This window comes from Anabrus simplex, chromosome 3 (assembly GCF_040414725.1).
Source record: "Anabrus simplex isolate iqAnaSimp1 chromosome 3, ASM4041472v1, whole genome shotgun sequence".
NCBI classification, from domain to species: Eukaryota; Metazoa; Arthropoda; class Insecta; order Orthoptera; family Tettigoniidae; genus Anabrus; species Anabrus simplex.
In genome coordinates, this window is record NC_090267.1 from 39,795,901 (window position 1) to 39,821,412 (window position 25,512).

At 38.1% G+C, this 25,512-nt stretch overlaps 2 protein-coding genes across 2 annotated transcripts in view; one reads left to right on the forward strand and one right to left on the reverse strand.

Annotated features, from left to right (window-relative positions):
* Pi3K68D (phosphatidylinositol-4-phosphate 3-kinase catalytic subunit Pi3K68D) overlaps window positions 1-25,512 on the reverse strand; it is a 432,551-nt gene that overhangs the window by 26,101 nt on the left and 380,938 nt on the right. The window lies entirely within an intron of this gene.
* Window positions 10,975-25,380, forward strand: LOC136866979 (uncharacterized). The gene is made up of 2 exons (XM_067144072.2): window positions 10,975-11,111; window positions 22,799-25,380. The coding sequence occupies exons 1-2, from the start codon at window positions 11,102-11,104 to the stop codon at window positions 23,665-23,667; spliced, it is 879 nt and encodes a 292-aa protein (XP_067000173.2). The 5' UTR covers window positions 10,975-11,101; the 3' UTR covers window positions 23,668-25,380.

Genomic DNA, 25,512 nt, shown 5'->3' on the forward strand with positions numbered 1-25,512 from the left:
AGCTTGCTGAGAACATACTGAACTTCATATTTGAAAATTCATTAATTACTCACAAATACCATAAAGTAAAGGTGATAAACAATAAGACAAAGAAACCATCACTACAAATGTTACAAAAGCTTTCCTAATACACTGAGTGGCCAAAAGTCATGGAAAGACACTGAATGTGATGTTAATAATGAGTGCTCCTCCCCGAGCCCTCAAAACGGCAGCAATATGGCGAGGCATCGACTCTACAAGGTGCTGGAATCGTTCTGGAGGGATCTAGACCCTTGCATCTTGCACTGCTACCCACAATTGGTGTTGTGTAGTTGGTATGAGGGTTCATAGAGCATACACCAGCATTGACAGCATCCCATAAATGCTCAATTGGATTAAGATAGGGGTATCTGGAGGGCCAATCCATAGCATAACTTCACTGGAGTCCTCCTCCAACCACCTGCGTGCCATCACAGCAGTGACATGATGCATTGTCCTATTGATACATGGCATCTCCATCAGGATACTACAGGGCCAGAAAGGGATGCAGACGGTCTGAAAGAATGTTCACGTAATGTGCATCTGTCAGCTCTGAAAACGCCGCACAGACCAGAACTGAGCCAAGTCCCACCTGGACACAACCTTGTTGACACGCAGGATCCATGAAGCATACATCACACTCGCGCACCCATCAGCTCGATACAAGGGAACAAGTATTCATCGGACCATACCACGTGCCACCACTGTTCCACGGTCCATTGCCGATGTTTGCGGGCCCATGTACGTGTCAAGATGTCAGCAAAGGGACACGAGTTGGTCATTGGCTGTTGAAGCCTATGCGGTACAGTTGCTTCTTTACAATCCTGGTAGAAATGGGTTCCTGACTCCCAACATTCAACTGGATGGTGATCAGACTCACGGTAGCTCATCGAGCGCCCGATATGGTTCTGCGGAAGCAATGTGATGTCCATTCATTTGAACACCTGTGGTCTCCCATGTGGCGGTTTACGCGGGTGGTAACATTCTTGCTGTCATACTGAAGATCTACCCTCGACACCGTTGACCTTGGATACCCAAATTCGTGTATAATCTCCACAATGCTATGACCCATGCACTGTGCCGCGGTTAACTCGTGACATGTTGCCATCTTCATGACACTGGTGTCTGTGACAGAATGCTCAGCTATGCTGTTCCATGGCACGTTTTCTAATGGGACACTCCTTCCCGTGACTTTTGGCCACTCAGTGTAGATACTGAATTTCATATCTGAAAGTTTCATTAATTAATTATAATCATTAACAAAAATGTGTACAAAGCAACAACCAATTCATAGGTTGATTATTAAAACTGAATACCATTTTAATTATGAATATTCACTATACCAAGATACTAGAAGAAATGCTTGGTCAAAGGCTCAAATAATTCCTTCAAACATTCCAAAATTTATGGGATAATGAAATCAAAAACAAAATGTTTTAGTAACCGAGTTACTTTATTGAAAAGAAAGGAAGAATGGTGTGGAATGACATTAGTAGAAGAGTAAGCCTAAGTGGAGCTTTTAAAGGTAGAAAAGTTAGTAAAGATCATACTATTAGTATAAAATTAAGTCTTCAATTCTGTCTGGCTGTCTCTCTGTGAGCGAGAGCTAATCTCAAAACTCTGGATGGATTTTGATGCAGTTTTCACCATTCTACTAAGCATTTCTTGAGAAAGGTTTATGTACAGAAACATTCATCTATGACCAAAGGAAGCCGAGCAGTTAATGATTTCAGTGAAGCAAGTAAAAGGAAAAATGACCGTTCGTGTGCCTTTTTACCTTATGGTGGCTAAACCGTTAAAGAAATATCTATACTATGAGAGTGGTGGTGATTGATTGTTTTAAGAGGAAATACAACTACACAACCACACTCTATATAACACTAATTAGACAGAAAAAATGGAAGAGATCCGACATTCAAAAAATGAAGATATTAGCCAAAGAAAGACAAGGGTCACAAAGGGCGTGAAAATGAAAAGATTTCCAGGCCTCGAGTGCTCCAATACCATCAGGGTCGGAAAAGAACAAGAGTTGATCAAGGGAGGTGAACTGTTCAGCACAATAAGTTCTAAAAAATAAGTCTGCGACAGCATATCGTCCATGAAACAGTAATAAGTCATAACCCTCAATTTAAGTGAAATTGATATTTTGCCCTTTTCAGCCTTGTGGGTTATTTAAAACCCTCAATAAAAATGTCACATACCTTCAAGAAATATTTATATTATACTAGCAAATGTACCCGTGTTTCGCTATGGAATTCTACGTTGTATAAGGATATCAAAATAAATTACTGTACATGCAGTGAATAAGACTTTTTTTCTCTAAAATTCCATGTCTCTTAGCGTTATCCAATAAACAGCATAGCGAGGTTCACATACGTTGTTTCCAATGTAAAGTGCGAGTTGGAGTTTTGATGATAACGGCAGGTCCACTTGCCTTCTGCCATTCACAATCGACTAGGGAATTTTCATTTTAATGGCATGCCCCATTGCCTACTGCGTGGTCACAATCGATCTGCAGAATTTTTGTTACAATGGCAGGCCCCATTTCCTACTTCCAGACAGATTACAGTTGAGGATTTTTTATTATAATGGAAGGCACTTTCCCTACTACCAGTCAAAATTGAGTTGTGCTGTTAACATTATAATGACAGGCTGCTTTCCCCAATGCCAGTCAGCAAACTGATAGTCACACTGAGTTGGTGAGTTTCCATTATAATAGCAGGCACCCTTGCTTACTGCCAAACAAAATCGGGTAAAGGAGTCCTGATAAAAACTGCATGCTCCCTTGCCTTCTGCGAGTCAAACCGAGAAGGGAATAATTCATTACAATGGTACACAGGAGTTGGAGACAGACCCCCATTCCTATTGCCAGTCAAAATCTATAAGGGGAGTACTGATTACAATAGCAGATGCCCTCCTGCTGACAGTCACTATCCATTTATAAAGTATTCATTACAATGGTAGACACACTCTTGCTAGATCACTACAATAGAATAATGAATAAATGAATAAATATAGATCAACATACGAAAGTATATGCATGTTTACCTTACTTTACAGATTAACTACTGCTAAACAGTGCGTCATATCGACAAACAGATTGTACGATAAGACACCTTATTTAGAGGTCCAAATGGCTGGTCCTATGAAATTTTCTCATATCTCATCTATTTATGGACAAGATTCAGATAGAAACATTGAATAGGCTGAAATCTGGATAAGGTTTTTTCACATTGCTTTACTTTTTGGATACTTATCTGACTGCTACAAACATAGAATTTGGCCCACATATGGCTACTGGGTGGGCCAATGTTCGTGTAGAATCTGATAATTCTATCTAACCTATAAGTGTGTCAAACTATGAAATATACTCCTACAAAGCAAAAAACTTACATACAGTCGAGAAATACAGCATAATCTGTAACGTATAAGGGAGAGAGAGATACGACAAAAAGTTCATCATCATCATCATCATCATTTCCCTTTATCCAGCTGTAGCCGGGTAGGGGCAAATATGGTTCCTCTCCACTTTCTTCGGTCTTTCCACCACTCCTCCAACACTGTGTCCCAGTCCAGGTTTCTTTCTATAATGCTGCGTTGGATGGTATCCTTCCATCTCAATCGTGGTCGTCCACGGCCTCTCCTTCATTGGATTTGCATTTCCATCACCTTTTTTGGTATTCTTTCGTCGCTCATTCGCTTTATGTGCCCAAACCATCTTAGTCGGCTCTTCTCTATTCTATCATTAATTTTTTCCACTCCAATTTCTTCCTGGATTTTCTCATTCCTTATTTTGTCTCTTCTACTCTTCTGTATCATACTCCTCAAGAATTTCATTTCAGCTGCCTGTATTCGACTCTCATCCTTCTTTGTCGTTGTCCAAGTTTCTGCTCCATAAGTTGTTATGGGTACGTAATACATCTTGTACATAGTATCCTTTGCTTCCATTGGCACATCTTTGTCCCATAACATGTTTCTTACACTATGATAGAAACAACTTCCAGCTTAAATCCTTTTACTAATCTTAGCATCCAGTCGAGCATTCTCCATAATTCACTCCCCAGGTATTTAAACGTTTCCACTACTTCCAGTGGCTTGTCTTCAAGTCCAATCTGACCTTTCCCTTCTTTCTCCCCTCTAGTCATAACAAGAGTTTTACTCTTTTCTGCACTTATTTTCAATCCACATTCTTCAATCTTCCCATTCACCACATTCAATTGTTCTTGAACCTTCCTGTCGTCTTCTCCCCAAATCACAATATCATCTGCAAATAACATCATGTTCATTTCTCTTCCTCCATATGCTGCTTTTGCTGTTCTCATGATGTCATCCATTACTATTGTAAACAGGATTGGTGATAGAACACTTCCCTGTCTCAGCCCACTAGTTATTTTGAACCAACTTGTCCTGCCAACTTGTGTTTGCATGCAACTACAACATTCCTTATACAATGCCATGATCATTTTTATTAATTCCCTGTCCAATTCCTTTTTGCACCAGACTGTCCCAAACTTTCGTCCTAGGGACACTGTCATATGTCTTTTCAATATCAATGAATGTCATCACCATATCATTCCCATACTCCCAATGCTTTTCCATTAGTTGCCTCATAATGAAAATGGGCTCTATTGTTGACCTTCCACTTCTGAAACCAAACTGATAAAAAGTTATAGGACCGAAATTGTAGAAGTCTCCAAATAAAACAGAGATTGTGCCATCCGTTTTGTGATACGACTTACAGTTTAGCCACCAAATACCTCAAAAGGATGGTCTGCACCATCGTCTCCATATTTCAATATTTTTTGGGCGTAGAAACGAAAAATTTAAACATATTGTAAATTTTCCTTCGGTTACAGGCTAAAAGCTATAATTAAGCCAAATTTCAATTTCCTAGTTCGTCTGGCAGATTGTGCTGCCATCTTGATTTGGGAGAGGGGGTTAAAAATTAGGACTTTCAGGAAACTTTTCAGCCCATGAAACCTATAACTTATCATTTTGGATAAATATATCCGACTGCATTCTTAACCTAAGCCCCAAATTTGAAACTCCCAGCATGGCCCCCTCCAAGTATTTTGAGAATTTTTTATTTTTCTAGGGATCCTGAAGTCATCAGTTTTTCTGGTATCAAGTTTTAAGTTAATAAGATGCGTGGAAGTGTCCCATTAATTAATTCATGTATATTTTCATTTTTATACCTTAATTTATATATACGGTACAGTATATATATAGATCACTACAAACCGACTTCCATTTATTATTATTATTATTCTTCGAATAACCCTTTTTAGGGTACGATAAATCAACTTTGGTTACTTTTCTTTGCATTTAACTTCCTTCATTTCCAAACTTCCTTCATTTTCTGAGAATATTGTTCCTTTTCCTCTTGAATCCATTTTCCTGTAGTTGTTAATTTATTTCTCCCCTGAAATCCTGCCTTTCGTGTTACTTTCCTGAAACTTGTTCTGTTTTCTATCTTATCCATTTAATTCCAGCATTTTTCATATCCTTTTCAGTTTCAATGAACCACGTTGGCTTGGATTTATAACTGTTCAATAAGTTGAAGATTTGTTTACTTAGTCTATTGTTATTCATTCTACAAATGTGTCCAAAAAACTGGAGTCTTCTTTTCCTCATTACAGTTGTCAGTTTTTCAACTTTTAAATATATCTCTCTGTTTGATCACATTCTAAATTCAGCATTGTTTTTCCTCATAGGTCCCAGTATTTTTCTCAAAATTCTTCTTTCAACTTTTCCTAACTTTTCAAGATCCCCAATTCTTGTAAGTTTAAGAGTTTCTGCTGCATACAAAATTTCTGGTCGGACCACTGTTTGATAATGTCTTGATTTCAAGTTCCAGGATGGAGATTTCTTACTGTCATATGAAATATCCTTTCCATTTTGTTTACTCTTATATCAATAGCTACCTTTTCTTTTGTGTTGTTTGTTATTCATTCTCTCAGGTATTTAAAGAAATCTGTCCAAAATATTATGTTATTGTTAATTGTGATATTTTGAGGGGCATTAATGATGTTTGTCATGCACTTTGTTTTTTCAAGTGATATTTGCAATCCTGTTTTGACCGCTTGTTTCTGTAATTCTCGTATTTGTTCTTGAGCATTTCATTCCATTTATCATTTGTCATTCCATTTATTAATGTAGATTATATTTCACCGCCTTCCCTAGGGGTTCTAGGGGTGTCTTGCCCCCCCACAGTATTTTTGCAGATAGAAGGTAATATTTGTAAGACCCACAACCCAGAGGGAGCCGAACTTGTACTTTAAAAATATCTGGAGTGACACTATTCATCTCAGCGACCCCGAAAAGTATGGATTCGACACAATTTTAGATTCATTTTATATATCACTCCCCCCCCGCAAGGGAGCTGAGCTTAGACTGTAAAAAATATCCGGAGTGTCGCTATTCATCCCAGCGACCCCGAAATTATGGATTTGATACTATTTTAGATCATTTTTATATATTACTCCCCCTTGCCCCCTCACCCCAAAGGGAGATGAACTTGGACTTTTAAAAAATCCAGAGTGTCACTACACATCCCAGCAACCCCAAAAACTATGTATTCGACAATATTTTTGATTAATTTTATACATAACCTGCCTGACCCTCCCCCACGCCTAAGGGTGCTAGGGATAGCTTAGCCCCACAGTGCTTGTCTTCAGATAGTTTGGTTGATATTGCTCCAGTGGTTTAGGAGGAGATGTGTCATTTACATACGTACACTCATTTTTATATATACAGATTTTCAATGAAAACAAAATGTTGTACACCTGGTGATGTTTCTATTCGGTGACAAAATGTCAGAACCCAATTGATGGTTACCATATATTCCCGTTTCATGGATGATATATCCATCTTTAACACATAAACCACTACAACTGATTTTAATAATAATAATAATAATAATAATAATAATAATAATAATAATAATAATAATAATAATTCAAGCTGTCTCATAAGGTGAAAAACGACAAAGTGGCTAAACATTTTGTTAAACTCATGAATGAATTGCAACTAGAGAAAGACATCCTGGATGCCAATATCCAAAATTCAAACCAGCCTTGATTCAAGTACAAAATGTCAACACACAGAAATTAAGACTTTTGTGTTGCAAAAGTTGTTTTTGCTGCCCTTGTTTGCCAAAATACTTTAACACACTCCTAAACAGTGCAATATCACATTTCTAAAGCCCAAGAAATGGGATATTTGTTCTTGATAGTTTTACAAGAAATTAATGCAAAGTTTGGGCCAAAGGTGCAAGAAAATATCAATGCATACATGGATACCTTCAATGTGTCATCATTGATTGTTCCTCTTCCGAGAAGATGAGGAAAGCGCACTAATGTGACTGGTTCCAAAATATTTACATCAACAATTAGAGGAGGATGAAGGAAACCTTCACCTGTTGGATAGATTCAGTGGCCAGGGAAAAATTCACAACTTGAATCTCTGATTAACAAACGTACGCAAATTGAATATGTGCCAAAAGGAACAGCATGTATTTTTGCCAGTCATACGATCTTAGTTTTTCTGACAACTAAAGTGTTTAGTCCATTAAATGGAATATATCTCTCAAGTTAAGTATTTACACAACCAATTAATATTAACACCCAGAAACAGATTGTTCTTTATAACTAGTTAATCAGTAACATAATCAATTACAAGCCGACTGTTTTTTACCGATGCTGAAACATGCTTGGAAGGCGAACAGTTATTTGAGTTCTGAAAATATACCAAAATGTTGTACTGTCTCAAAAATTAATTTTCATGATCTGACTGATAGATTTTCTGGAAATAGTTGTACCAATTCCTCATTTATAAGGCATGCACAGTTTTCTTTTATATTTTGTTAATCGCATTTTGTGCAAATTTTCATTCACCATGAACAATAAACTTTTGCCAGACTGTGTTAGAATAAAGTGATTTCTTGAACCATTTGAACATAATGGCAATGAAGATAACTGATTGTGTATCGAGTATATTACCGTTTTGTTGAAACCATTCATTAATAAAATATTTTTTGCAAATTAAATGTTCAGATCAGCTCAGAATTTTTTTTCTTAACTTGTATCAATTCCGTAACAAGAACCTGTATGTGGTGGTGGTGGTGGGGGGGACAGTGGAGAGAGGAAAGGTGAGGCAAGACAGCTGGTAGCTGCAAGTGCTACAACATTGGGAGAAGTATGATGTCAATTAAATGAAAAATTAAGAGTAAAATATTCCACCTTTTCAATACAAAATCAAGTAATGTGGGTTACATTACAGAAGAAGTATTTATTGGAACTAGTTTTGACCTATTTTTTTCTAGGTCATTATCAGCCAAATCGCAAGTTGCACAATGTATCAGATACTTCATAGAAATTGTAAAAAAGTCGTGAAGACACAGTGGTTTGACACTATAAATGTAAAAAAAAAAATTGTTGTAAAAGTTTTGGATAATGCATAAAATGCATAAATTAATGCACTTAGCTGTTGAAGGAAGAATTCAAGAAGAATAAATTTGGGTGTTGAAGATTCTTGAGGTTTGTATCTATCACTATCTATCACTCCTTATGAAGTTCTGATAGTTGTGCTGTGATGTGTTGGACGTATTGCAGGTAAGGTCTCATTGGTGATCAAAGTTTCAGATTATGTTTAAAAATGCATACATGAATGCATATAGTCGTCGTTGAAGGATAACGAAGATTCTTGAGAATTACGTATCACACGATATGGAGTTCTAAAAGCTGCAAATCATGAATGGCAGTAGTAGTAGTAGTAGTAGTAGTAGTAGTGCTGAGAAAACAATCCATGCACACGCAGTAAAAAGATGGTAAATAGAAGTCATTCAAAGATAATAAAGTCCTTAAAAAACTGAAAGTGAAAGTAGTGCTTGAAATTAAAAAAAATTAAAAATGGTGGAGAAGATTTGCAGTTCAATGCAGAAATAAATGAAATTAATAAAGTTGTAAATCGTAATAAAAGCCTAATTAGTAAGATGGTAATGGAAAAAGAACTTCATAAGAAGTGATATATACAAACCTCAAGAATCTTCAACACCCAATTTATTCTTGTTGAATTCTTCCTTCAACAGCTAAGTGCATTAATTTATGCATTTTATGCATTATTCAAAACTTTTACAACAATTTTGACTTGTTCACATTTATAGTGTCAAACCACTGTGTTTTCATGACTTTTTTTACAATTCCTACCAAACTATTGCAACCCGCGATTTGGCTGATGATGACCTTAAAAAATAGGTCGAAACTAGTTCCAATAAATATTTCTTCCATAACGTAATCTACATTACTTGATTTTGTATTGAAAAGGGGAAAATATTTTACACTTCATTTTTATTTAATTGTAATCACAGTTCAATACGGACCATTCAAAATGAAATTCATATCTCTTAAAGAAGTATGATGTCCCTGAAAGTACTGGAGAGGTATGAAGGAACCTCATCCAGGATTGATGAAGCTACTGGTTCTGCTGTAAGGTAGTAAAACTGAAAAAGTTATCATTAATTTTTTTCCCATTTTCAGCTTCCATGTGATTTATATGAATTACTAGAGTGAAACAATTATGATTTTAAGCAAATTACAAGTAGCCTACAAATTACTTTTACTCAGTTATTTCCCAACTCTGTCTAATTCTTCCATTTGCCAATTCTTGTTCAGCATTATTATTATTAAGAATAATATTTTAAAATGTTTCTGCATAACAAGTGAATTTTTACACCTGTACACTTTTAATACACTGACCAACTAAAAAGGAAAAGCTACGACTTTAAGAATATTAAGTCCAATGAGAACTATACCAGTTACAGAGGTTGGAAAATATTTTCTGATTGCATCTAACTGCAGCCAATGATGTACACTTTCTGATACAAAAAAAGAGATAGGCTGAAATTTTTTGCTTTTAAGTACAAGTATGGCCGACATGAAGATATTTCTTGGCTAGTTAAGACACAGAGGTTTATTTACACCTTACCTACAAACAGAATATCCTTCTATGTTTTAGAACAAATTTAAATGAAATTATTAGCTACAAAATATCATAAATGCTGCTTTTTCTAACATAACAGAGCTACACAAGTTTATTAGCAAAGTGTGTATTAGACAAATGTAAATTAAAGAACACTGTTATTTGGATTATCAGTCTACAGAGTGGTTTGGTGTAGCTCTCCATTTAACTCTATTCATGTGACTCCTAAATGCTGCATCTATTCTAAGCTGTTTGTCATGTTCATGTCTTGGTCCACCCCTACTGGTGTGTTTTTTTTTTTTTTTTTTTTACCACCACCTACACTTCCCCCCAAAAACTAACTGAACAATTCCTGGGTGTCTCAAGGTTTAGTATGTGACCTTCAGCATTCTCCTGTAATGCCATATTTCAAAAGCATCTATTCCCATTTTTTACTGCACTACATGTTCACTCCCACAAGAAATATTGTATAACAAAGTACTATAGCATGGGACATGCTCATGCTTCCAAACAAAAGTCTGCTCAGTTTTTTGTGTTCAAGTGTATAGTGTCAGTAGAGGAAAATTCTGAATGAAAGTAAAAGGCTGAAAATTTTTTCTAAGTTAGATTTTATCACACAAATATTCTAACACATTATGAGAGCTATCATCTCCCAGAGGTTTTGAATTTTCAAGATTATTGTGATGGAGTTTCACTGTGCTATCGTTACAATTTCTTCAGCTTATCCCAGTTACTTTTGGGATTGCTTGAGTCACCTGCTATCATTAAGATTACTAAAACACTGGGAATCAAGGTAAAATACAACCTTAAAGGAAAGCCATCATCCCTTAATAGCTATTATCAAGGTTTTTTTGACTAGGAGAACTGGATGTGACATCAGAGGACAACCGACTTGTCAATTAAGATAAAGATGACAGTGCCTGCAACAGTTTTCTTGTGAAAACATAAACAGACAGGTGATGACTTCAGTTGAGAAGAGTGAACGTGAGTAACATTACCTGTCATAAGCAGGGCAAATGATAACTTATCAGGAGTAAGATAGCAGAGGAAGCTGTTACACACATGTGTATGTCAGACTCACTGCACACACCTCAACCACTTGAACATGACACAAGGTACTGTATTTATATACCTACTCTCTTTTAAGTCAAATATACTGTGTACAGGTTTATTACACCATCTAATCCTATTCAGAGCTGAACAGATATGATCAGCAGTTATACATCTTTAAAAAGTATTAAGAGACTGGAAGAAAAACTATTCTTGTCTTCCTAATGATCTTCTAACTCCCTCTGTGGATCAGCCTCTAATCCTAAGATCACTGGGTTCAAACCCAGCAGAGGAAGTCTGATTTTTGACAAGCAGAAACAAGTCCATTCGGCACTCCATTTCATACGATGTCAGTATGTAAAAGATCTCTGGTGATGCAATTGGTGTTAACTCAACAAAATTAACTGAAACCCAGTCATACATCACCCAACAAAAGTCCAGTTTCTCTGCCATTTGGTACATTAAAAAAATGACATGCAGACAGCAGCATCAAATTAAAATATCTGCACATGCTAGCCAAAGCCATACAACAACAATAATAATGTGATTAGAAGTTTAATATGAATATTATTAAGTATTATCTTGAAAAAGTATTACGAGACTGGAAGAACAGCTATTCTTGTCTTCCTAATGCTCTTTTAATTCCCTCTGTCAATCAGCCTCTAATCCTAAGATTCAATACAGCCATCTAACAGCCTTTCTCTCCTTCAAGGCGTTGTTTCCTTGCCTTTTTCTTTTCTGCCAGAGATTCTTCAGCCTTAGACTTCTATTTAACTGCTCTTCTACAAATATCTCAGACTTTTCTTGGGAGGCATCCTTCACCCCTGCAACTTTCATCCTAAAACACACACTGTTCCAGACATTTTCCTGTCTGAAATGCCTCTGAACACCTAGCATTTTATGCTGCAAGTCTTCCTTTTCCCTTGCTTATAGATAGGTACATTTACTGCTTTCGACCATATACTATGGTAATCTTATAACTCTGTATGTATGTACGTACAGTCCTCAGCCCGAAGGCTGGTTGGATCCTCAACACCACCACCATTAGCTGTCACAGATGGCCTAGGCATCAATGAAGAGGTGTACTGGAGAAATGAGGAGTGAGGTAGTTTTCTGTTGTTTTCCTCACTGAGCCAGAAGTTGCTATTACATATCAGTCTGCCAAGCCCACTGAAATGCATGCACCAACTGACCCTATGAGCAACATTTTCACACCATTCCTAGCAGGGACTGGCTGCATAAGGAACAGCATTACTACTAGCATCACTCATACCTCAGTCACTTTCATATTGTCAAAGCCCAGGATAATACTGAGACAGGTCAATGAAAGTAAAAAAATTGCTCTAGCCCATACCACAAGACATAGTGCACTGTAAACACCAAGTCTTGCCAGCAAAGGCATTTTATAACTATGAACCATTTAATCCCTGCCTTTCCATTATACTTTACCATTTCAGGTCTAGTTTAATCTATTCCTGCTGCTGGTTTATTTACCATCCTTTCCACTTCCTCAAAAATAATATCACTGGAACCATTATTCTGCTCCCATAAACTCCACTGTTCAGGACAAGAACAGCATGACTTCCTTCTATGCTGAGAAGATTTTAAAAATATTCCTTCCATCTGTCCACTGATTCTCTCCCCCCCCTTTTTTTTTGTTAGTGGCTTTACGTCTCACTGACACAGATAGGTCTTATGGCGATGATGGGATAGGAAAGGGCTCAGAGCTGCAAGGAAGGGGCCGTGACTTTAATTAAGGTACAGCCCCAGCATTTGCCTGGTGTGAAAATGGGAAACCATGGAAAACCATCTTCAGGGCTGCCAACAGTGGGATTCACACCCACTATCTCCCAGATGCAAGCTAACAGCTGCGCGCCCCTAACCGCACGGCTAACTTGCCCGATAATGATTCCCCTAGGACTTAAAATGAGTTTACCTGATTTATCCAATACACCATTCATTTCCTTTTCCCCTCCCTTACAAAGACTCTTTATTATTGATTACTAAGCCTTTCCAGTTTATTACAGTAATCTTCCTAGATTGCTTTCTGGAGTCTTAAAATTATTTGTTTTGCTCCATTCCTTTTACCAACCTACAATTCCCTATCTATATCTCTTGTTTGGAGCCTTCTTTTGACACACCTTCTTCGAAAAATCCCAACAGGCATAAACTGTTGAATCAATATATCTTCAATATTTTAATCAGGATCAAGCATCAGATGTATCCAAGTGAAGATGAAGTGTTAAATTTTATATATTTTCTTTTTCCAAAATATTTATCTTAATGCTTTTTTTACACACATACCTATCCCAATGTATATGATGCGGAAAGGAACGGCAGCCCAAATTGTAAAGTGCTCATAAAGTGATACTAAATGTGAGGTTTAAACACTGCTCTCACATTCATATGCAGTACTGTCATAAAAACCAATAGGTGAATAAAACTTAATATGATTATTGCGATTGTTAACCACTGAATGTGTGATATGCCCACAAAATGATACTATATAAGTGCTCGTGGAACTGCTTGCCTCACATTTATATCTAGACTACCTGAAAGCCAATTCTTTGCGTGGAACATTGCATTATTTTTTATTTTCCGATAAAAATGTGAAATTTTTTAATTTTTGTTAGGTCCCCTTGCTTCCTGCTTGGGACGATTTACTTTCAACAGGCCCCTTGCCTTCTGCCATTTTTGTTTGAAACTCAAAAGCATGGCTCTTAGCGCTACTCAAGAAACACTGTGAGGAGGTAACTGTATCGTTTTTCATGGGGAGCTTTAATTTTGGCAGGTTCCCTTGCCTACTACTGAATGAAATCATCAGTCCTAGGATAGTTTTACCTCAAAATTTAAGTTAAACTTTAGAAGATCGGGGTTGAACAGGATTTGTTTAGTTTATAATACCTCTTGGTAAATGACATTGGATGTTTATTAAATAAAGCTATGTAGATAAACAAGTCTAATAAAAAGCCAAATTTTCAGCCAAGTTTCATTGGCTTTCATCAGGGCAGTAAGCATACAAATGCTTCAAGGAATGTGGAAGCCTGTTGAGTGAATCACTACCACATTATTCACAGCTCCCTACCGACTGGACTTGGGGATCGTCATGCTGTGCTGTGTTGTGGTGGTTGGGAGGGAAGTTACTGACTCACCGCCATTTGCCAACAGTTTCTGGACACTCTGCCACAGTGATCCTACATATGTACTTCTGGAGTACAGATCTTCATGTATTTAACAACTGGAAGCCATCTTCCTTGTTAAAATTATTTGGGCGCAGCTCTATCTCTATGGCTGCTCTTACAAGTTGAGCACAGTAGTCTTTTACAGGAGCAATGACCCTCGCCTGGTCAAAGAGGATTTGATGGTCTGTACTGTGAAAGTTTTTTGCTATGGCAGACTGCCTTATAGCCCTTTCTGTGAAAGATGAAAGAGTGACATTCTTAACAGATCTGATGTGCTCTTTCACTCTGGTGCTAATAAGCCTTTATGCCATGTTTTGTTAAAGACTTGTTGATATATATATATATATATATATATGGGGGTTTAACCCAGAAATAATATTATTTAATAAATGATGAGCCACAAAAACCTATGTTCATTGAACTTGGATATTACGCTTGAGGAAGTGGAAAGGATGGTAAATAAACCACACTGTCGTGGTGCTAAAATTACGAGGTTAGACTGACCTGAGAAAGGTTGTCACCCTCTAGGAGACCCACTGTACCCCATGATGGTATACAAAATGAAATCTTAAAATAAAGTTAGATGGTTTGCTAACCCTTGAAAAGGTTATATGAAACTGTCCATTTGAGAAACAATTTTCTCATACATCAATATCAGCCATTTTCTGCAGCTGTCCCTGTAATTTGTTTATAGTCATGGTGAAGAAAACTTTAACATGGATATTTGACTCTGTAGTGACTTTTCCATCGATGTTCCATTAAAAACTCAATTTCACAAAAAATGTGCCATACAGTGTTGTTCGGCGGCATACTTCAATTGTTGATAAACCTCCAAATATTGTCATGAAATAATGTGCTCGCTTTCTGTCGTACGCTGAGACAGACATTTTGAGTTAACCACTTTGCGTGTCAGGAAATGTAAAAGATACGTTTTTTTAATCACTTTTTGACCTAACAAATCAGGGAAAAGAAGAACGTCTGCTCTATTTCTGCTTTATGACCTCTAGTTAGATCACTCACCTACACTCAGAAACATGTACAGACAGCAAATGGAAGCACTGTTGTACACTACATGGAGAATTATTGATCTGGTACGGTATCCTACATTTTGCTGAATTATTAGTTACAGTTTGGTTTTTCTCTTTCCTTCAACAAGTACTAGTGCTTCCTTTTTCTTACCTGACCCTTTTCCCAATTAACTTGTCTTGGCACTCATGTAGATCGAGGCCAGCTTTAAGGCTAGATATCCTATCTGAAGCCAACACTATATGGGGATATGTATTCATTATTGTGTGTGATATATATGAATGTATGTGTGTTTAAGATGATTAAAAACACAAAGCCCCTGAAGTAGAGGAATTAACCAAACACAACTAAAATTCTTGGCTGGGAATTGAACCTGGCACCCTCAGGAAGACCACTACGCTGATCATTCAGCCATGGAGCCCGAAAAGTACTTGTGCTTCCATTAGAATATATTACACAGGTTGATTTCTGGCAACAATCTTGGAGCACTGCCGTGAAACTGAACCAAGCAATGTTGTTTATATCACAGGTAGATTAAATGCCTACCCTCCCCCCATGCAAGTTCTTGGTTGTTAATCAGTTTATGAGGGGGTACCCAAAAATAACCGGAATAACAATGCCGTGGGCAAAGCTCGAGTAGTATGCATTTCTGCCGCTAGGTGTGTATATCGCAACGCATTGCCAGTTCAGTGCCACCTGTGTTGTCGCAGGTTCTGTTCATCTGCAGTGATTGTTTTTGCTAGTGCTGTTTTGTTCTGGTTTCATTTTTTATGATGGCAAGTTTAAGTGGACAACATGCAAACTTTCACTGGAAAGTTTTAAGAAGATTGTGCAACAGTGTTCATCAAAAAAGACCCAATTTGTGGCAGAGAGAAGACTGGTTCATCCATCACGACACTGCACCTGCACACAGAGCCATCTCTGTTAGACAGTTTTTGACTAAAAATGGCATGGTTCCACTGCCCCACGCCTGACCTGGCTCCGTGCGACTTTTTCTTATTTCCACACATGAAAAGGGGCATGAAAGGATACTGATTTGACAAGGTTGAAGATGTCAAGAACAAAATGAGGGAGGAGCTGTCAGCCATTTCTAAAGATGACTACAAAATATGTTACAAGTGACTATTCTATTGTAATAATACTTGAGACATACAAAATATGTCTCGAACAGTGGAAGCATCGGTGGGACAAATGTATTAGTTGTAATGGAGAGTATTTTAAAGGGGATAAGGTTGTTCTGTAAAATAATTTGGAAATATGAATGAAAACCTACAACCTGTTTTCCAGTCAATGACCGGGTCAGGGATGGGATGAATGAAGCCTGCAACTTGCGGCGAGGATATGAATAGTGCTGGCTGCCGAGGCCTGTCACATTTCTCTGGGGCAATGATTAATGACTGACAGATGAAATGAAATGATAGTAGAGAGTGTTGCTGGAATGAAAGATGACAGGGAAAACTGGAGTACCCAGAGAAAAACCTGTCCCGCCTCCACTTTGTCCAGGACAAATTTCACATGGAGTAACCGCGATCTGAACCACGGTGAGAGGACAGCGCGCTGCTACCTGAGCCACGGAGACTCAATTTGGAAATATATAGCTTTTAAAAAATAATTCCTTTTTTTTTTTGGGTACCCCCTCGTATATGACTTACTCTGTTATACCCTCTGCAAAAAGCAAATATCACCAAAATTTTAGCAGACCTTCTTAATTGATGTTGATAGGACTGTGAGAAGTACCATCAAAGAATTTCTTCAGTTGCCTACAGACATGTCAGGCAGCTCCTTATACTCTGCAAGGAAAGTGAAGGGACTAGGATTGTGGAAAGCAGACTGGGAGGTACCACTTCAACACTTGAAAATCTGCTACTTACTACAGAAGGCTGGCAATATATCAGTGTACAATCTGGAAGAAGTGAGAAAACTGTGTGTTCAGCAGAATGACATAGAAAATGCAGACAGAAACTCACAACTGGAAGGAAATTATGAGGAATTTAGTGATAATAATAATAATAATAATAATAATAATAATAATAATAATAATAATAATAATAATAATATGTTTTTATGCCCTACTAACTACTTTTTGACTGAGGTGTTAGAATTTCATCCCAGAGGAGTTCTTTTACGTGCCAGTAAATCTCCTGACACGAGGCTGACTTATCTGAGGGAAGCAAGAGTAAAAGCAAATGGTGAGTGGGCTCAGGAATAAATACTGGCCAACCAGTGGATTGACACCCTACTTGGACTCTCCAGATCAGAATGGAAAGAAGCTCTGAAAATGTAATATAACATGTTTGCTATGCAAGCCTTCCCCGGATGTAGCCGGGATGGAGTCCACTGCAGTGAGCCTGAAATGCTTGCTCATGTTCTTGATTGACATCTACAGGGGGACTTGCTTAGGAATGTCAGACACCACAGAATAAGATCTACAATTGCAATAGCATTCTCCCAGAAAGGTAATGAGGTACCGTACATGAAAAGGTAGCACACATAGCTGTTGGTGGAGGCAACTAGAGAACAGACATAACTGCTATCGATTCCACATATATATTGGATCCCATCATCAGATGCAAAGTCAAAACCCTTGTCAGCCAAGAAGAGGTCCACACAGAGAAACAAGCCATATACAAACCAACCATAAATTACTTCAAAAAAGCACATAACATTTCCAGTATGAGGGTCGTGGGACTTTTCTCTGGGGCAAGAGGAGGAAGAGGAGGAGGAGGAGGAGGAGGAGGAGGAGGAGGAGGAGGAGGAGGAGGAGGAGGAGGATGATAATAATAATAATAATAATAATAATAATAATAATAATAATAATAATAATAATAATAATAATAATAATAATAACTACTACTACTACTACTACTACTACTACAAGTAATCATGTTCATACTGGTCCGTATTGACTACTTCAATTTTTTAAAGTATTTTTTTTAAAGTGTGGACATTCCCCAAATATTCTTATTTAGCTATTTTGGCCTTCAAAGGATCACCAATAGAGTCCTCAGTAATACTGTGGGGAAGCTTATGAAAGAGAGGAACTCCATGAAGCCCTTAACTGTATTTTACACATCTTAACATACGATGGGGAACCCAAATATAACCAGTCACCATTTTTAGGAAATACAAAATTTATTTTCTCGAGTTATAAACATTAGTTACCTTCGAAGTACTCTTCTTTAACACTAATACATTTGTACAAACTTTTCTTGAATGTGTGAGGAACCTTTCGTACTCGTCCTTTCGGATGCCTTCCCTTTTCACCTCTGGAATGTCTGCAAAAATTTCCCTTTCAGCTCCCCTTTCACAAAAAAAAATCACAAGGTGTAAGATCTGGTGGGTAGGCTGGGTGAGAAAGCAATGTCATGAGGTTTTTCCGCCAAGAAATTACGCTCAGAAATGGCCGTGTGAGCAGGAGCAATGTCATGGTGGAAGAACCAATCCTCACTCTGCCACTAATTGGGCAGTTTCAACTGAACACTCTTGTACAACTGCCTCAAAACACTGAGGGAGAAGACTTGGTTTACCGCTTGATGCTCAGGTATGTACTCCAAGAGAACACTGCTGCGAACATCGAGAAACAGATCAACATTGTTTTCACGGCCGATTTGACATGCTGCGCCTTTTTCAGAAGAGGAGAGTTGGGTGCCGTTCACTACGAGACTGTTGTTTTGTCTCGGGTCATACCCATAACACCACAATTCATTCCCGGTGATGATTTTGTCAAAAACAGTTCTTGTCCACTTTCAAATGGTCCAACAAGTCATGGCAAGCAGTGACATGAACCACCTTTTGATCAGGAGTCAACAAGAGGGGGATGAATTTTGCTGTGATTCATCTCATTTGCAAATCTTGCATTGCACTGAGCTCCACATAAGACCAGACAGTTCACCAAGTTCCAAGTTCATCAATAGTATGCCTTTTATCCCCATACACAAGCGCACAAATTTTTTTCATGTTTTCATCAGTTCTGGACATGGAAGGCCGGCCCAGGCATTCAATGTCTGATCAACATGTTGTCGCATTTAAGTCATGAATACCACTCAAGCACTTATGTTCCTTTCAAGGAGTGTTATTTATAAGCTGTAGACAACATATCAACCGTGACTGACGCACTTTTACAGAGCAGAAAACAAATTTTCAATGCCGCATGCTGTTCTCAAATAACAGCCATTTCACAAAATCACAAATATCGAAGAGATTGAAAAAAAAACATAGCATGAAAACTGTCACAGGGGCTCGCTACAACCGTCTTAAGCCATGTTGGTTGGCATACTGACTCAGGAGGGGTTACGTAACATACAACTAAAGGGAGAAGCTTGAACTGCAAGAGCGACACGTGCAGCAAATTACATCCGGTTATTTTTGGGGGTCCGTTCATACGTACTGTCTTGGCATTCTTCCACTGAAGAAATGAACGACGCCTAGTGGCACAAGCCATCATGTCTGGGTCCTGAGTTCTACTAATTTTACAGCATGCTTCGAGTTCCCATCTCACCACAAAATAGCGAATTTGCACGTCGCACAATATTGTGCTATTAGATCTGAAAACTATCTGATGTTGGCGGTGATTAGGGTACCAGATAGCTGCCTCTTTGGACCTTCCTCTTTTGAAGTCAGCTTTAATATTTTTGCTAACTTTTACAATTTTGAAATTACTGAAATAAGTTTAGAATGTACCTTTTTTTGGAACACATAGAATTTTACCGAGGGACCAAGAACAGAAACGAAACGATAAGACATGTTCTACATCAAAATCTGTGCTTGCTTATTAGGTGATCCAGAGTAATATACAATTTTAGCTAATCGCTTAATAGTTCCTATGGGAGATAATTGAGTCTAATATACTTAGAACATGCTTATAATACTCAACAGGGTGTATCTAAATTATACCGACATAGAAAAAAAAGTCACGGATGCTCTTCCATGTTATATAAAGAACGATGGTGCAATCGGATTGGCAGAGAACATTATTCTTTCTGACAAAATGAGGTTACTTTCTTACTTCTGGGCATGAGATTCAAATTATTGAACTCTCTGTATTTGCTAAGCCAGGGCTTTGCTTCAGGGGAGGGAGGGCAAGTGAGGTGTATGACAGACAATGCTCCCCGTGAATGCACAAGTTTCTTTGTTCGACTCATGCAGAGTTGTCCTTGTCACTTACAGGCAATATCCACTGTTTATTCAATGTTATTTGCTTTACGACCCACTAACTACTCTTTTACGGTTTTTGGAGACGCCGAGGTGTCGGAATTTTGTCCCGCACGAGTTCTTTTACGTGCCAGTAAATCTACCGACACAAGGCTGACGTATTTGAGCACCTTCAAATACCATCGGACTGAGCCAGGATCGAATCTGCCAAGTTGGGGTCAGAAGGCCAGCGCCTCTACCGTCTGAGCCACTCAGTCCGGCCCACTGTTTATTATGCAGCCATATTGCACATATAGCACAAGAATACACATACAATATACTTGTCAGACAAGGAATGCAACTGATCATTTCTCTTCTCCTCTGTTGGCCTCAGTAAGGTTCTTTATTGTTTAACAAGCACGAAGATTCAATGCTGCCACCCACGATCGTGCATTCCTTTACTTAACACATTGTAAAAGGAATGAAAAACTGAATGAAGGAAACAATACACCCAATGGTTTGATCACTCCAAATTGTCAATACTCCCCCTTCCCCTGTCTACTTTGATCTTAATGTAACAAGTAAAGTCCATGGGAGTTAAATCGGCCAAAGGTGAAGGCCATTTAATCGGCCCACCATAGCCTTCTCATCCCCCAGGATAATGGTTATTTAAATGCTGCATGACATGGCAAATGAAATGAGGTGGAGCGCCATTATAACACAGCCATATTCACTGGCAAATACCCAGAGGAACATCTTCCAATAATCCAGGCAGTGATTCTACCAAGAAATGATAGCATTACTCACCATTTAGATGAGAAGAAAGGAAATAAGCCCTAAGTAAACAGTTACCAACAATGCCAGCCCAAATATTGACACTATACCGATGCTGAAATGAGTGCACTACTGTCATGAAAGTTCTCTTCCACCCTCCTTCACGTAGTCGCCTGCCAATGGACACGAAGGTTCAATAATGATGTTGGCGGTGATTAGGGTACCGGATGCCATAAATCATTGCGGCTTCTCTCCCGTTGCCATTTGCTCCATCACACGCTAGGTGCATATCAACCATTTCTTCGTTGGTGAACCGAAATGGAGCAATTCTCACCAATTTATTCCACCACCTTAGTAGCCAATATGGACAGAACAAACTGGGGATGAGAAGTGACTAATGAGAAACATGTGCATTTGCATTGAGCATTATTTCTGCCTCCGTATATCATACACCCCACTTTTCCTCCTTTCCCTGAAGCATAGCAGCGGCCAGCGGTTTGCACTTTGGCACAGGAAATACAGTGAGTTTGTTAATTTGAACCGTGTGCCTGGAAAGAGCAAAGTAATCTCATTTTCTCTGCCAATACGATTGTGCCATCACTCTTTATTTTGTCAGTATAATTTAGATACACCCTGTATAACAGAAGGAGAATTGATACTAAGCATGGCTTGGAGTTTTAGGATGCAGAAAACTTCCATTGAAAGTTCCCTTGCTAGGTTGATCTTCGCAAAGATAGTAGGAAAAAAAAAAAAAAAGAACACAGCAATACTTCATTTCTACTATATTCTTACATAAAAAAGCTATTCCTTGGAAAAATTCCTGCCATGTGTTCAGAGAAGGGCAATGTAAAATCCAACACAATCCCAAGCGCATTAGAGTCAAAACTGAGTTAATTGTCAACCGTAGGGGTTAACAGTCTGATGTAAATTTTACAGCAGCCTTTGGTGTTCAGACATATTCCATAAAGAAAGCTCAACAGTCATTTCTCATTTAATATGTGGTCCCAATAAACACTTTTTCACACAATCCCCTGATGGGGATTTTTGATGAAATTGTTCTGTAGTAACATATTTCCCATTAAAATTTTGCATGATAACCCTTCCATATCACAAATCTCAAAAAATAATGATATATTCTGCAACTGATATAGATGTTGATTCCCAAAGGGAACCTGAAGTATTTGTCCTGAATGAGTAAATTCATAATACCAATATAGTTGGTCTGTTATTGGACATTATAAATTTTCCAGCTAGCTCATTCCAGGTTGATAGCGTTTTGCCCTAGTGTGCTAAGCTGGGCTCATCATTTGGTAAATAGCATACCTACAAGACGCATGGCTAGTGCATACCATGAAGGCCACTGCGTAGGCTACTTGGAGCCACCGGCTGTGCCAATGCACTATGAGAGACTGTCTCATTTTCAAACATTCATGTCTGCCTGGCCATCACATGATATAGATGCTATAGATGCATCTTGGTAGGTGTGCTATTTACCAACTGATGAGCCCAACTTCGCACACTGAGGCAAAACGCTGTCAACCTGGAATGAGTTAGCTGGAAAATTTATTATGTCCAATAACGGACCAACTATATTGGTATTATATTCTGCAACACTACTCTAATTTATTATTTCTTTTCAGAAAGCATGGAATCTGAAAGGATGATTCACCCTCTAGTTGCTGGGTTAAGCATTTGCATGACGTGCCTACTTCTTCTTGTTGGATTCAAACTACGATGGTTTCGTGCTCGCCTCACCATGGGACAACCACCAGACCGAGAACAGCAGCGGCCTGCATTCATGGCAGGCACATATCGAAGGACATTTGATACTGACTCAGTTCCACCCATTCTACAAACTCGCAGCATCCAAGAATCATCTCTTCACAGGAGCATGCCAGACCTAACACCCAAAGCAAGCAAACAAAATGGAACAGTTAATGGATTTTTACCACAGACAGTGGAAGAACATCCAGATCAACCTACAATTACAGTATCTCAGAAAAGCAAAGCAGCAGAAATATTACAAACATCAACCCCAAAACAAACAGAAATACAGACTGAAGCTAGGCAAGCAATAAAGGTGCATAACAGTCCCTCACCATCAGCAAAGAACAAGAAACCAAAGAGTAAAACCTGGGAAGGAGCATCACATGCACAGGATGAACATCTACTGATGCCCACACCTAAGTTGGTCACACCTCTTACTTCGCGATCACCCTCACCCATAATGTTTGGTGAAGCTCCACTCAACCACAGGGCAGATCGTCTCGAGTCTCTCTATATGTCTCCTGAAGTCGGAGTGCCATTTGCGAGAGTTAATGCACTGCCTTCATGGGCCCAAAAGGAAATATCAAATTCAAGCAACCTTTCTGAATCAGACAGCCAAGGCTCTGACACAGAATCTACTGATACGTACAAGGCAGAGGATGTGAGTAAGACTACAAAACATCATGAAAAAATTAGCCAAAGTGTACCCAACTTCCATGAATATGACGAATTTGACTCGTAGAAGAGAGCTATTACAACATTCTCCCTTGGATAAGAGAAAACTGAATGTGTTACATACAGAAGTCTCAATAATGGTAGAATGGAAATAAGCATGTCATTTAGTGTAAAAACCTGGTAAATGAGCAGACAATAATAGTTTTATGTAAATATGGAAGTATTTTAGGCCTGAATGAGGTTTACAACATGACAAGATCACATGCAGACTATGGAATGAAGGATGTTTATACACGTGCATATTCCGAACATTGTTTCTATATTTGATTTTACTATCAACTGTTTGTTCAATTTCTTATTATTTACAATTTAGAATATTTTAAATCACTTAGCATTAGAAGGGAAATGAGCTGAAAAAAGTTCAAACAGCAAAGGGAGCTGTGATCATGTAGAGGAGGGAAAGTGAATGTTTAGGCTAATCTTAACCAGGCAATTTGTGCAAACTACTGATTTTAGAATCTCAGGAAGGAGGAAACTACAACTTGCACATAAGCACTGGGATTCAAGTTTGTATTCTTGAAGTTTTTTTATTTTTACAATTGGCTTTACAGTGCACCAACGCAGATAGGTCTTATGGCGATGATGGCACAGGTAAGGGCTAGGAGAGGGAAAGAAGCAGCTGTGGCCTTAATTAAGGTACAGCCCCAGCATTTGCCTTTTTTGAAAATGGAAACCACAGAAAACCATCTTCAGGGCCGCCGACAGTGGGGTTCGAACCCGCTATCTACCATATGCAAGCTCACATATCAGCACGCCCGTAACTGCACAGCCACTTGTTGCATTGTTGATATAGTCTTCACCAATGAAGGCTTATAAAAGATTGAATTTCTACACAATATTTAGCTTCTTAGGTGGAGCAGATGTCTTTCTTACAACAGAGAAGACAAGTTGAAAACAGAAAGATGAGAAAACTTACCAGGAATACCTATCACAGTAATACGAACCGATTTTATGGACAAAAGAGAATAGGTCAATACTGTTTTGAAATGAGAAGTACGTTGAGGAATATCGTCCAAAACTGCTTTTCTTTCCGTTAATAATAGTACTTGTGAATGTCGAATGATAACATGCAATACAGATCAAAATTAATCAAGATATTTAAAAAGAATTCCATTTTTTTAAACTTCAGACTGGAATAATCTAATAGTTTTCATAAATGTGTACATAACAATGTAAAGTTCAAGAGTATATTTTTCCCTACAAATTTACTCATAGTACATGATGAATATGATGATTGTTATTTAAAGGGGCCTAACACTCACAACAATTTAAGATGAGATGAAGGTTTCTACACAAATATGTAAAACAATCTTCTTCTTTCACTTTTCCCTATGCCTTGGTGGGGTTATAGGAGCAAGCTGAATCGTACATGTGGACAGATGTATTCACAATTTTGTGTTTCTCTGGTGGTTGGTAGTGTGGTGTGTTGTGTGAAATGAAGATGTGTGTGTGTATTATGACAAACGCAAACACCCAGACCCTGAGCAATTAATGACATGGCTGGGAATGAACACAGGACCCTTCGAACTGAATGCTGCTACCAAGGACCCGGACAGATGTGTAAAACAATACTTGAGATAAATATAATGTAATTGTGTACAGTGCACAAGAAGCAGACTATATTAGAACTGTATATGTTTATTATTCAAAACAATAATTATAAGTTCTTTATTTTAATATTTGTGTTGTTATCAGATTTAATAAAGTTCTTCCACATTAACCATGCAATGTCAAAAAAAATCAAAAGGATATCTATGAATCCACAATCCCCTGCTACAAATCCAATTACAATCTTCAAGAGATTGAAACAGTTTCCAGGAATAACTTAACCACAAAAGAGACCATGAACAGG